The sequence below is a fragment of the Periophthalmus magnuspinnatus genome, chromosome 19 (assembly GCF_009829125.3).
Source record: "Periophthalmus magnuspinnatus isolate fPerMag1 chromosome 19, fPerMag1.2.pri, whole genome shotgun sequence".
Classification (NCBI taxonomy): domain Eukaryota; kingdom Metazoa; phylum Chordata; class Actinopteri; order Gobiiformes; family Gobiidae; genus Periophthalmus; species Periophthalmus magnuspinnatus.
The window spans coordinates 10,883,139-10,897,578 of record NC_047144.1 but is presented as its reverse complement, the minus strand read 5'-3'; the positions used below and the strand labels follow the sequence as shown (position 1 = coordinate 10,897,578).

Here is a 14,440-nt window from a genome sequence, read left to right as displayed (position 1 = left end):
TGCAGATCACACCATCAAATAGCAGATTTGGTTTGATTTGTACCAAAATGACCACGCAACACTGCTGAATCACATGTGTATCATCAATTAAGAAAATAAAAGTGAAGAACAAAGTACAGAGCAGTGGGTATATACCGGTGGCAGTGAAAATGGGGTTTGATCGGTAATGTTGAGTCTTGAAAATAAGCGATTAAAGATTCCTCAAACATACACGAATCACTCCAAAAACAATTCTGGAAGAAACAACTATAGCATAGTTAAAAACTCTGAAAAGAAAATTTTGCATAATAGGTGTGCTTTCAATCTTATAATGACAAAATAATTGAAAAATAATGATTTTGTTCTTGAAGTAACTTGGCCCATATCTCAAAATAGCACAGTCCTGGATCAAAAATAATCTGGATCCACACTGTAAGTTTGACACACCTGCCTAAAACTTTTGCACAGCACGGCAGATTTTTTAAAAAGAAAATGTCATTGAAAAACTCAGGGAACAGTGCACATTTGGTGTTATAAACCTGTGACAATCGAGACCTTTAGACACTTGTGGGCTGCAGAGTGACATTAGAGACTGAATGTGATGGTGTGGTAGCACTTTCACAGCCGATCTGCAGTGATAGGGACATGAGGACAGTGAGAGGGGAGGAGAGGGGGAGAGGAGGGCAAGCAGGAGTGTAAGAAGGATGGGGAGGAGGAGAGAGGTGATCGGTGGTGCATGGTGGGGGCAGAAGAGAGAAAAGAATGCAAAGAGGGGCAGAGAGGAGAGGTGAAAGGAGAGGGGTAGAGAGATGTGGGAGGGTTAGAAGACAAAAGGAGGGGAGAAAGTAGAGAAGGGAGGAAAGAGGAGAAAGGGGAGAGACGGGTTAAAGAGGGAAAGGAAAGGTGTCAGGAGATAGGAGGAGAGGAAAAGGGGACAGAAATGAGAGGAGGAGAGAGGGGAAGGGAGATGGGGTGAGGAGATTTTAAGGAGAGGAGAAAGTAAAGAGAAGAGCAGAATAGAAAGGCAAAAAAGAGAAGAACTGGGGGAGAGAGAGAGAGGAGGAAAGAGAGGAGAGTGGAGACAGCATGGCATCAGAGTTGTGTAGTATTGGGGAGACATAGATGGATGGACAGCTGTGACAGCGGAGGTGATGGAGAGGACGCTCAAGGGCTGTGTGTCATTCACTCCATCACTGCTGCTTTCCTTATGGACAGATACAGTATGTGGCCCTACTATGACTGAAAGTGTCAAATACTCCAGTCTGAAACCAACCAAATTCTATACTATGGATTTTTATTACTATTATAAAAATCTCAAGAGGTAATAAAGATTATCAAGGAGATATACAGACTTGTTAGAAAAATGTTTTGGGGGACCATAGGTAGACAATAATCAAACCAAAGCAGTCAAAACGACCAAAAACCTGCTTCACTCTATGTCATCTGCAGCAGCATCCTCAGCCACCTCAGAATCACCATCTTCATCTTTAGTACAGCCCCATGAGCTGGAAATACTCCCCTGATATATCAGTAATGGATATGCATTGCAGGCACCTCTATCTCTAAGCTGGGATATATGTCCAAAGTTATGCCTAATTTAACATTTTTTTCCAATTCCCATTAACTGCAATTTTCGGTTCAGTTCAGTTTAAACTATTTTTAATAATTCTGTCATATATCTTCATCATATAACATTTAAATATATATTGCAATGGGATCAGACCTAAAAACAAAACATCAGAGTTACTTACTCTTTCCATCGTAATACGCAGACATTACTTGAAGGCCTATGTGCACGATGCAGCTGTGATGAAGTAATTCAATTGACTTCTCTCTAACTCAGTTACTCACATAATCTCTTCAGTTTAAATTGTAATTATACTTATTGCCATTATACAATCTTTGGTAAATCTTCACATTTTCTCCATAACATTACCTTATTTTGTAAGCGCTCCTTCAGAATGAGGTCACCCTGTTGTCCCCATGCAGGTCATGCACTCAAGTAAACCTATAGTAGATTTTTAAATATATTGGTGGCTGTACTTCCAGAAAAGAGCATTAGTCAGCCCAATCTTAAGTGAGAGGGAAACTGCAACTCTAGCAATAAACTAATAAAGATGAAATATTCACAGAAATAAAATTAGTCAAAAGCTCTGTCAAAACAACTTCAATCCAACTCTGCATACATGCAAAGAAAACATGCTCAGATTGGTCAAATAACAAATGTTATTCTTAAATATTTAGTTTGTGTCCTGAATCCATCTACAACCGTCAGAAATCCTCCCTAAGCCAGACACTGAGAATCTGTTCATTGGCTCGTCTTCTGCCTCATCAACGTCATCTGCTCAGCCTTGGACTGAACGGTGGCCTTACACAATGTTATGTTTTTATTGTAGAGGCTCTGCGGGGCCACTCCCAGCAAAATGTCAATGGAAGTAAAATGCATGTTGTTGCTCAAACTTGTAACAACTTTGATACCTAAAAGGATTTGCTCATTAATATTAATTGGTTTCCATCCAACATTTGTGAAGTGGATGGCAATGAAATTAACTGAACAAAATGGGGTCAGTAGTAAAGGATTAATGCCACAATTAGCTTGGCCGCAATCTTCCAATTAACATTTATTAGTTCTGTTTGACTTTATTTCACAGTTTGGTCCTTGGCGTTGCAATGGGTTTACTACATTTTTAAAAGTTTTGGGTTGTCAGAAAATATATTGTGCATTATTAGGTCAATTTACCAATTAACTAATATTTTAGCATCCCTAGCAAACATGTATTCTTCAGACTGGTTTTCTGATAAGGTTCAGTACTTAAAGAGGCCGTACATATATTGCATACCCACAACTGGCCTAAATGATAGGCATATGACCAAAGAATAAACTTACATGGAAAAAGTAGGCTAAAAAATGTAACATGCGGACCTATGCTATGTGCTTTCTTAAAAGCAGGCTGTCATACCTTTCTTCTCTTCCTGGCCTGTGGATGGTTCTGACCATCCTGAGCTTTGCCTAGGAGATCCGGGAATACGAGAGGTTTCAAGGAGCGCGAGCGCGGGGTCCTGGGGTACCGGAAAGGGTCCATCATTCGAAAGTCTCTTCCGTAGCGCACAGTGCAGAGGGAGCGAGAGCGTAGGCGCCCCGCGGAGTGCAGGCTGTTAACACCGATCATGGTCACACACTGGATACAGTCGTCCCTAAACGAGCTTCGGAGGAGAAATCCAAAAGTGAAATGATTTGAAGTTGATGTAACGAGCTGCAGCTGCAGGAGGGCTCAGCTGTTACGAGCGCACAGGCGGAATATCATTTGTCAGTCTGGAGTGACGCTATCCGTCAGCATCAAACCGTCCTACTGAGTCTTAATCAAGGCCGGCTGCATTGGGGGCCCACCTAAGTGTGAATTATTGATAGGAGATACATTTATTAAAGATGGATAACCTAACAGGCGCTCGCAGTCACAATGTTAAGAGGCAAAAAGCTCCAGCAATATGATTCAAAGGGGTCAACAGTTCGTCACTGCATGGCTACGCTCCAAGTTACGCTAAAGCGAACACCTGTCCACCTTTTAGTAACAAGACAAACAAGCTCACACCGGGAACTCGCGCTGTCACAGATGGCACGAGACGCCGCTGGAAACTATGCCAAAAAAAGTGTGAAGTAGATTGGGTGCGGAGGAAAAAAACACGGAAACAGATTGGGCACAAAAAGCAGGCAGGCGTAAAGAATAACTTCGAATAACGGTACTGGAGCGAGAAGGGGGAGTGAGCCGCCCCCAGACTGGACAAGAGGGATCCCAAAGAGCACCCTGAATTTCGTCACAAACCCACGGACACAAACAAATCAACAGACGTTATTAAGTCCTCAGGTGTTAAAATTTCAGTGCGTAAAAGGATAGAGAATCCTGTTGCTCTTATCATTCAAAATACACAGGGAACATTAACAGCTAATGTCTTTTTGGGTAATCTTCCTTTCGCTTAGGCTTCAGTGCTATCCTATCTCCATAAAAATGTAGTCCACTTCTTTTTTCAGTCTGTCTTTTTTAGCAGCGCGCGCAGTCCCACCGCACATTTGGCGGGTGTGGGTGTAGGAGAGAGAAAAACGCAGCTCTCCTCCGTGTAGTCTCGTTCATTCCCATCAATCGTCTTTACAGTTCGTGGCAAAATAGTCAGTGCATTCTATTGTGGCATCCTCCTCCTATACCTCTGCTGTGACTCTGGCTCTTGCGGTCGCTGGCTGTCTGGATCGCGGGCAGTGAAGGAAAAAAGCTCCTCTCTTCTCTTCTCTTCTCTTCTCCGTCTCTCTCTCTCTCTTTCTTTCTGGGAGCGCTTCGTCAATGCGCACACGCCTCCCTCCCTTCTGAGGGTCTGTGCCAGCGAATCGCACGGTCTCCAGCGCACATTCAGTATCAAGGTTTTGGGAAATGAATTCATGTATGCGTTTTGAACATGTTTTTGTACCGCTAATTAGTATTCACTGCATGATCTCCCTGGAGACGCTTATGAGGTGGCCGAGAATTTAATGGAACAAAATGGGGTCAAATGTGAGGGTTTAAAGCTACTCCAGTTTCTATTTATAGACATAACATTGACCCTAATGCTTTTAATTTTTAGTCCCTTTATTAATCGTGAGTAGCAGTAATCTTTTATGCGAGATCATTCATATTCAAAACAGCTAGAAGAATAGGAGAAAGCCTGCAAGACATAAAAATGCTCATTGCTTTTGCACAGTTTAGGGATTCAGTGGCAATGAAGAAAACGAATGAGGCAGAGTAAATAATGACCCAGTAATCAAGTTTGACTTTGAGAATACTTGGACTTCAGACATGAACAGAAAAGAGGAAGTTATGGGTTACTTAAAAATAAAAAAAGCTATACCAAACCAGCTTACCAAAGACAACCATAGTTAAAAAATAATCAATAACTTAATACATCTACCTAGCAATTGTTTGATAATATCTGACTTTGCGGAGTAAAAAGCTGTTTTTATGCAGATATACTGATCTAGGGCTGGGCAATGAAAATAAATATATAAAATTGAATCGAAAGTCAAGATCGATAAATATGAGGAATGAAATTGTGACAAATGTTTTTCCCATATTACCCAGTCATAAACCCAATACTCTTACACATGCAGCAAGCTGGACAGCATGTACCGTTTTCCCTCAAAAGGTAAAAGTAGATTTTCATAAAACTTTAATGAAAAGACTTGGCAAAGACCTGGTTCACTCTAGATTTGACTGATTGATGGCTGCGTTGAAATATACATAAGGAGTTGATTATAATTAAAGCAGTTAATCTATACTCTTACAGACAAATACAGGGCACTAAGCACAAGAAGTCACAGAGGGTAAAAGAGTCTTTGGCAGAGCATCAGACAAATGGAGGAGAACTTTGCTCATGAGAAATTTGTCAAAGTGAATTATCGACTCGGAGAAAGTAACAGGATCACCACGGCGACGGCAGCTTTAATGACTGTGCCACTCATAGATCACAGCTATTGATCAAGATCTCCGCACTACGCGTTCCAATCTCAGATACAAATGTACTGTTGGTAGTACGCGCTTTATGGTTACAACATCACACACTGTCAGAAGAATAATTTCAAAATAACATCAGTTTTCATACATTTTATTGTAAGTTTTGTGCTTGTAATACATGGAGTAATGTGCCTATTGATTTAGGATTAATTTTCTTCATTTAGCCATGGGAGCACTACAAACAGCACAGGAAGAAATATATGTATAGAAATGTAGTAAAAAAAAGGACATCCAGTTTATAACAACAGTGTCTTCATTGTTATTGCCATGTTATAATCACCCAGTTGAATTGTACTATCTATATTGACTGGAAGTATTTTGAGTCTATCCACAGAGACTACTGCTCTGTTCCCTGTGTCTGTCTGTGATGGCTCTGATCTGACAGCTCTCTCTGGTGTCTCCATCACTGCGGAGACGAAAAGACTATCACCGCCGCACCGACCTTTGACCTCAGCACCTGCACCATGACGACAGAGGCAGACACAGGGGGCTAAGGGAGTTGTCTTTTTGTAGTATCTAAATCAGATCATATTTCTACTCAAGAAGACACTAACTACTACACCGGTATTATTTTTGTATAAGAAATGGGCTTATCTTCCTCCTTGTGTCATATGCAACAACATGTACACGGCATAAAACTCCAAAAAGTAAAACAAAATTGAATGACTAGTGCGAGTTTTTTCGAGGACATCCCACCTACTTAAAGCCGTAGTATCGTCATTGGGATCAAAACAAGAAAAGGTGGATTGGTCCATCCCTGCCCCAATCTATCCATAACTAGTACCCCCCCAATTCAGGTTCAGGACTATGGCAAACCGGACATGTCTCAGGATTTGGAAATGCAAACAAAATATGAAGATTATTTAGGTTAAAGATACCATCTGAAAGTTTATTTGATTTGACTGATATTTTAACCAGTAGACACCCCCCTCCCACTCACCTGGCCTTTGTTCAGCCTCTACTGTGGTCGCTGGTCATTTTCTGTCAGACCAAAGCTGGCACACTATCAGACCGCAGTAATATAGACAGCATCTAGTGGAGTTATGTAAGAATACAACAGGGCCAGTCTAATTGCAAACGGTATCTTTAAATTGCATTGGATGCCATTCCCCACACTCTCTTTTCATCAACATTATACACAATGATGACTCGGACCATGCACCAAATCCTTATTAGTATTTCACAGGTACTGACCAAATGATTTGTTCTCATTCATTACCAAAAAACAAATAAGTCATTTATCTCTCCATTCTGTATTGATTGCGGTCCATGGTCGATCACATCACTGCTCCTAATTATGGCTTGAGGACTGCTTCTGATTGAGCTGTATGCATTTTCATTTCTTTGCTCCAGTGCGGGCTGCGGGCTTCTGCTGCTAACCTACTTCAACTCGTCATTAGGGTGCTCCAAGCTCTCATCCAAAGCACTGCGGTAGAAAAGCACTAGTATCTCAGAGATTCATAAAAAAAAATTGATACAAGTTTTCACTAAATCTTGGGCAAGCGGCCAGAGGGTCTGTAGGGAGCTGCGCTAGCAAAAACAGCTGCTACGTTTTCAATGTTGGCATCTGAAGCATCAATTTGTGACTATGTATTGCTTGAAATAATGAAATGAAATGTAGACCACAGGGAGTTGTTATTGTGGGATAATGGTGATGATCTAAAATGGTTGACAGATTCTGCTAAATAATGGAAAAATCCTAATATTAGAAGCATGGTGTGTTACAGACTGTAACTGTAAACTTGTCATTTGACTTATTTTGTGGCAACATGTCCCTGCAGAGCCACTGGACCTCCTTACTGACAGCATATGATTTTTATGTTTGCAACATTACCAGCAATTTCATCACTGAATGTCAACAAAGATTACATAGTAAGCCTATACATGGAAGTACAAATTATGTTCTTCAAATATTACTTCAAATTTTAACCTTTAACTGGGATAGACATGTAGTTTGTTAGTAATAAAATGTTAACACTACAAATGAATACACATTAGAATACTGGGAAAGAAAAACATTTTTCTGTTATATAATAAGGTATTGTAAGGTACATTTATTGTCCCTGTAGGGAAATATGTCCTCTGCATTTAATAGAAAAAAAAACAAACAATTGATCTGTTCCTGATTAGAAGAATAAAACAGGTTAACAGGTTCCCATTTTGATAATTACTTATTAATCCATAGCTAAATTGGAGAGTATTTTAAAGCAGACCTATTAGGCTCAATTTACTTTTTAGAGTTTTGAACCCTGTTATAGTTGTTTCCTATCACCATTTACTCACCCGAAGTTGTATTTGGAGTGATTCGTGCATGTCAATGTCAATCATGAGCAATCTTTCATCGCTTATTTTCAAGACCATATTGTAATATTTCCATATTTCCAATCAATCCCCGATTTTACCATCACCGGTATGCGGCCAATGTGACGTACTTACTTTGTTCTTCAATTTCATTTTCCTAATTGGTGATACACGCAGGACTTGGCAGCATTGTGTAGTTATTTTAGTATAAAAATGCTAGGTTGACGTGCAGCAGTGGAGGTGCTGACTCTTTGTTGTGATGACGTCTATGGCGATGTCAGCTCTCATTGGGAGCTGACATCGGTTTCAAATGTTGAAGTCAGTGGACTTGGACAGTGGAAGTCACTGGACTTGTTTCTTTCATTAAGTCATTTTAGATAAATATTTCAATTAAAATGTGTAAAATGTGTAAAATATAATGATCCAGGGGTGTCATAGGTTATAGCTATATAGAGCAGACACAAGCACATTAGGTCTTCTTTAAAACTTAAAGACAATGAGTCCAATGTTAACACAAGCAGCAGGTTTGAGTGCACTGTTTGATATAAGTAGTTGTAAAAGAGGAGCAGGCTGCAGTTGGATATAACTGTCATGTCCCATCAGTGATCTGCTCTGACTGATCGTCTGCTCCGATAATCGGGAAAGGAAATGTCCACAGGAATACATTAGGATACTTTATGGCCTCATTACGACTGCCAAAATGAAAATAGCCTGCAGATTAGGATAAACAAACTGAGCTTGGCTGAGAGATAAAAGAACTCAAAATATGTACTAAATTTACACAATATATATTTTTATAATTATCACAATTAAGAGAATTTCTCAAGTAGAAGAATGCTTAAAAATACAATAGTAAATGATGTTTCTTCCAAAGCTGAGCATAGTACATTTACCAGCAGAACCCATACATACAATTTTTTTTAAATCCCATCCTCATCCTCCGTGGGTGATCTCATCTCTTTTTTCCATGCTCAGGTCCTCTTCCAGAGGCTTGGGAGCTTGAGGGTTCTGCACAGTATCTTTGCTGTTCCTAGTACTGCACTTTTCTGGACTGAGATGTCTGATGTTTTTTGTGGGATCTACTGTAGCCACTCCTCCAGTTTGGGGGTCACTGCCCCGATTGCTCCGATGGCCACGGGCACCAGTGATGTCTTTACCTTCCAGGCCTTCTCCAGCTCTTCTTTGAGCCCCTGGCATTTCTATAGTTTCTCATGTTTCTTTTCCCCATCACTCGGTACTGTGATGTCCACCACAATGGCTTTGCTCTGTTGTTTATCCACCACCACAATGTCTGGTTGGTCCATCACCATTCTGTCAGGCAGTATCTGAATTGTCTCAGGAGCCTCTATGCACAGCCTACACCTTGGGTCTTGTTTGGTATAGTAGATCTGGGCCTCTTTTGCTCTAGTACTCAAGGCCCGCTCCTAAGTGCCTCTGTGCTGCCCTTCAGACCACCTCTCTCAAGTATTTGGTGGATTTCTTGATCAACCATGTCATTTATGTTCTGGTGGTACACCCCATGCAGGGGCTTATCAAGCTGGGGAGGACTAGCTGAGCACGTCATCTGTTGGTTATGTCTGTTGATTTTATATACAGTACGGGTATGGGTACAGGGTACGGAAAGTATTCAGACTCCCTTAAATGTTTCATTCTTTGTTATTTGCAAAACAATTGCAGCCATTTTAGCAAATGGCTGCAATTGTTATATTGCAGCCATTTGCTAAAATGAAGGAGTGGAAGGAATTAAACTGATTGGACTTGATTAGGAAGGCCACACACCTGTCTATATAAGACCTTACAGCTCACAGTGCATGTCAGAGCAAATGAGAATCATGAGGTCAAAGGAACCGCCTGAAGAGCTCAGAGACAGAAATGTGGCAAGGCACAGATCTGGCCAAGGTTACAAAAATATTCTCCTGCACTTGAGCCTCCTAAGAGCACAGTGGCCTCCATAATCCTTAAATGGAAGACGTTTGGGTCGACCTGAACCCTTCCTAGAGCTGGCCGTCCGGCCAAATTGAGCAATCGGGGAGAAGAGCCTTGGTGAGAGAGGTAAAAAAGAACCCAAAGGTCATTGTGGAGTTCCAGAGATGCAGTCGGGAGATGGGAGAAAGTTCTAGAAAGTCAAGCATCACTGCAGCCCTCCCCAAGTCAGGCTTTATGGCAGAGTGGCCCGACAGAAGCCTCTCCTCAGTACAACACACATGAAAGCCCACATGGAGTTTGCTAATAAACACATGAGGGACCAAGGTGAGCGATAAGCTTCTCTGGTCTGATGAGACCAAAATAGAACTTTTTGGCCTTAATTCTAACCGGTATGTGTGGAGAAAATCAGGCACTGCTCATCACCTGTCCAATACAGTCCCAACAGTGAAGCAGGGTGGTGGCAGCATCATGCTGTGGGGGTGTTTTTCGGCTACAGGGACAGGACGACTGGTTGCTATCGAAGGAAAGATGAATGCGGCCAAGTATAGGAATATCCTGGACAAAAACCTTCTCCACAGTGCTCAGGACCTCAGATTGCCGAAGGTTCACCTTCCAACAAGACAATGACCCTAAACACACAGCTAAAATAACAAAGGACAACTCAATGACTGTTCTTGAATGGCCCAGCCAGAGCCCTGACTTAAACTCAATTGAGCATCTCTGGAGAGACCTGAAAATGGCTGTCCAACAACGTTCACCATCCAACCTGACAGAACTGGAGAGGATCTGCAAGGAGGAATGGCAGAGGATCCCCAAATCCATATATACATATATATACACACACATACTGCCACTACTCCTCCTACTACTACTAACTGCTACACCAGCTAAGTAACGTTAGTCATCTTGTGCATACTTGTAAAATCCAAAAGACTGTATGAGACTGCAGGTATTAGTTGGGCGTGGGAGCCTCGACCAAAGCTTCTCAGACTTCAGTAGAATCCCTCTTTTTCTCTATTGTGGTGGTAATAGGAAACATATCACAAGGTTTAATCAACACAGCCTGAACTGGTGAGAGGAGAGAGAGAAAGAGAAAAAAGAGAGAAAGAATTCAGTGTGAAATAATGAGCAGCAATGAGGGCAAGTTATTGAGATTTAAGAAGCAAAAATAATACAAAGGAAAGAAAATGAAAGAATAAGGAAACTAATTGTGGATAACAGCAAAGGAGGGATAGTGATAGAAACAAGAGTGAGAAAGAGGTGAAAAGAGAGGGAGAGATAACTGAGAAAGGGAGGTTGAAAGATGGAGGAGGTAGGGAGGAAGAGAGAAAGCGAGAGAGAGACAAAATACAGAGGTAGAAATAAGGGAAAATGAGAATGAGGTAAAGGTAGAGAGGGAAAGAGGAGAGAGGAAGAGAGAGAGGGTGGAGAGAGAGACAGAGAAAGCAGAAAAGACAGTGGAAGGGGTGGAGAAGGAGGGAAAGAGAGCAGGAAGAATAGGAATGGGGAGAGGGCAGAGAGAAACAGGAGAAAGGAATAGAAGTTGAAAGAGGGAGGTAGTAGGGAGGGAGAGAGAAGTGGAGAGGTATGTAGAGGATAGAAATGTGTGTGTGTGTGTGATGTGATGATAAAAAACATCATGGGGGTGCTCTCATTATTTTCCAGTCGACTAAGCACCCGCTCCTGGACGCCGAGGTTCAAATGTGTCTGTCACCATTACGTTTCAACATGTTTCATACACAGTAAACACATAACCATGACCCAGCCGCACAAACGAATACCAAGCCAATACATCGAATACATAGAAAACCTTCCCAGTAGAGTATGCATTATAGAATACAAATTACACTTGTCTATATGGTCGATTGCCACTTGGATCTGATCAATAAATCTTTATTTCCAAAGTACCTGCTGTTCACTCAATCAACATTACAAGAGCCTATAGCCCTCAGCCATTAGAACCTACGTCACAACTGAGTGGATTCAAACAAATGACCAGCACTATGACAAGAGACCTCCAGGTGTATAATGCTCATACAAGCAGCACAATCACATGTAACAGCATTTGCAGTGGATTTTTTTTTCTAAACCTTTGTTGTTTCAAAGGACATACAAAGGCATTTAATCGCTTTTAATAAGCTTTGGTTTCATTGTTTCTGGTCTTTGTGTTTCGTTAACAATAGCTGAGTTTACATATTTTGATAGTAAATCCATTTGGACTTAAACACGGGTCTTTACAGCCTGCTTTGCTTATATTTGTCAAATGTGCAAATACTGGAAAGCCAAAAATGTTTAATTTATGAAAAAGACATCATAACCAAATTAAATAGTCTAATCTAAATATGTTTACACTGCAAATAGCACTACTCAGATAGGAATTGATAAAGCTAAAAAAAATCACAACAAATTGGACAGAGTGGTCATTTCCCTAATAGTTTTAGAATGGTCTTGATCTGTATCAGAACTAACACAATACCACATGGTAAGTGGAAAAAAACAAACTACTGTTGAAAATTACACTCTATTATCAAAAATCCAGTTTGAAATGATAGCACTACCCTCTATAGGTCCAAACCATGGTACAATAACATGATATGTACAGAAAATGGGGCATGTTTTTGTGCTGTTGCGTTGACTACGACAAAAACAAGGATTTGCCTGAGTCATCTCTAATGCACTTATGCAGCACACATGAGCAGATAACAGACACTGAGGGGAAATGTGTAAATGACCGGAGGAGGCCTGGGATAGCAGCTTATTTGGAGCCCGGAAATTATGCTGCAGAGGCACAAAAACAGCAGAGAAATAAAGCTTCACGGGGTATAAATAGTAATCAAAAGTGTGGAGGTGAGACGTGTGAAGAAAGATAACTTTATATGAGAGATTAAAGAGCATAGGAGCCAAACGGCGAGGAGAGAGTGAGGCATTTAGGAGCAATAGGAAAAGAAAGAATCCAGAGGGGAATTTAGCTGCAGGGTGAAACAGTCACAATGAGAATGCAGCATAAAAGAGTTTAGAAAAGGTGCAATGCATGATTAAAACAAGCGTCTCTGGGTCTTTAAATACATTACTATAACAGCAGTGAGTAAAGGGAGGGGTTCACTTCTCTGCATAATATGGATAATATCTGACATTGCAATTTCCTTACATGTGATGAGTAAATAAACAGTCTGTGGCTTGGACAAGACCTATTACATTTCCAATATGGGTAGTTTTTGTCAGCAATGAGTTCCTAAATCTCTGTATTAATTAATAATTGGACTGCACTATAATTAAAGGACTGTATGGAAGATTTAGATTTGAACTAAAATATAAAATAAATAAATATAGCTTTTAGAGATAACAATTGTAGTGTTGTTTAGACTTAATTATAAAAACATTGGACATGATAGCCAAGTTGTTTTTGTTATAATTTGGTGTTTTGGTTCTCAAGATTCTCATTAACACCTGAAACTGAATAATTGTGAAACATTCAAGGCAAGAACATCTCCATGGATACAAGTAGACCCTCCAAGTTACAAAGTTCACCTTTAACAAAATAAAATTCAAATCATGTATTAATCATTTGTTTTCAGGGCACTGGCGCATCCATTTTATGCATAAACCATTTCGCAACATCTGCTTAGGGACACTCTGGCAGCAACTTCTACCACAGAAAGTTTCTCCCCCTCCACCTTACACTCTCACATTACTGCTCTGTTGTTATGTTATGACATCATATGAACATGAGCTATCCATCTCTATTATTTCTGGGGGCCCTTGTCCACAATAACACCATAACAACTTGTCGACTCTATGGCCGGTGACAAATCCACTTAGCAACAAAACTAATCGACAGTATCATCATTAGGAGAAAAGTCAGAGCTCCCTAATTGGGTTATGTGGCGTCATCATATGTCCCCAGGCCTGCTGTAAAGCCTGTCTGCTGGTCAAGCTGTAATAGTCCTCAACCATGAAGCTCAGAGGCTAGTCTAACGCTATTAAAATCACACATGTCTATGGGGCCTTTAGATCACATAAGAATCAGTTTTACAGGAAACTTTGGGGAGGATGGGCAAGAACATTTTTGTGGGGATTATTTATAATTCTTAGATTTGAATGATAATATTGTTTGCAATTGATCAGAAATGTGTAAAAACATGTCTGTGAATTTGCAGAAAACTATAACTCCACAATCCTGGCTCATTTTGACACCATTCTGAAAGACCTATGAATGCGATCTTTGGTCTGTCACTGTGTCCAGTTGTGTCCTTAATGACCATTTTTATATTCTTAGTCTCTTTTATATGAAGTGTTTTGTCTGAGGCCTATTTACCCATTGTATCTTCAAATCATCAATTTTTCATATTGTTCACTTCCATTTAAGACAACCAGGAAGTGAAAAAGACCACGCAAGCTTCTGATTGGACGCCTCTGGAGATAAGGGAAATGCCAGCTGGCGGATTTGAATGACAATACTGGCACACATAGATGCCATTTGGGAGGAGTATCTGTGTGCGGTGCTATTTCTGACGTGTTGCTTACTTTGAGTTGATCCCTGGGAAAGTCTTGGCCGTCGTTCAGCCCCTCCAGGTTGGAAATGAACTGCGTGCATGACATCCTCTTGCCAATGTTCTGGAAAATGAAATAAAACGATAGTACATTGGCATTCACTATCTCTTGTTTTCTTACTATCTGCATTTGTATTCAAAGTCTGAATA

General features: G+C 40.6%; 1 protein-coding gene across 4 annotated transcripts in view; it reads right to left on the bottom strand.

Annotated features, from left to right (window-relative positions):
• The window catches only part of LOC117386816 (PH and SEC7 domain-containing protein 1-like), a 48,892-nt gene that overhangs the window by 12,616 nt on the left and 21,836 nt on the right, over nt 1-14,440 (bottom strand). For all 4 annotated transcript variants that reach the window (XM_033984176.2, XM_033984178.2, XM_055229539.1 and 1 more), the window contains one exon: nt 14,265-14,354. In XM_033984176.2, the coding sequence (XP_033840067.1) occupies nt 14,265-14,354 (90 nt within the window). The remainder of the gene's footprint in view (nt 1-14,264; nt 14,355-14,440) is intronic.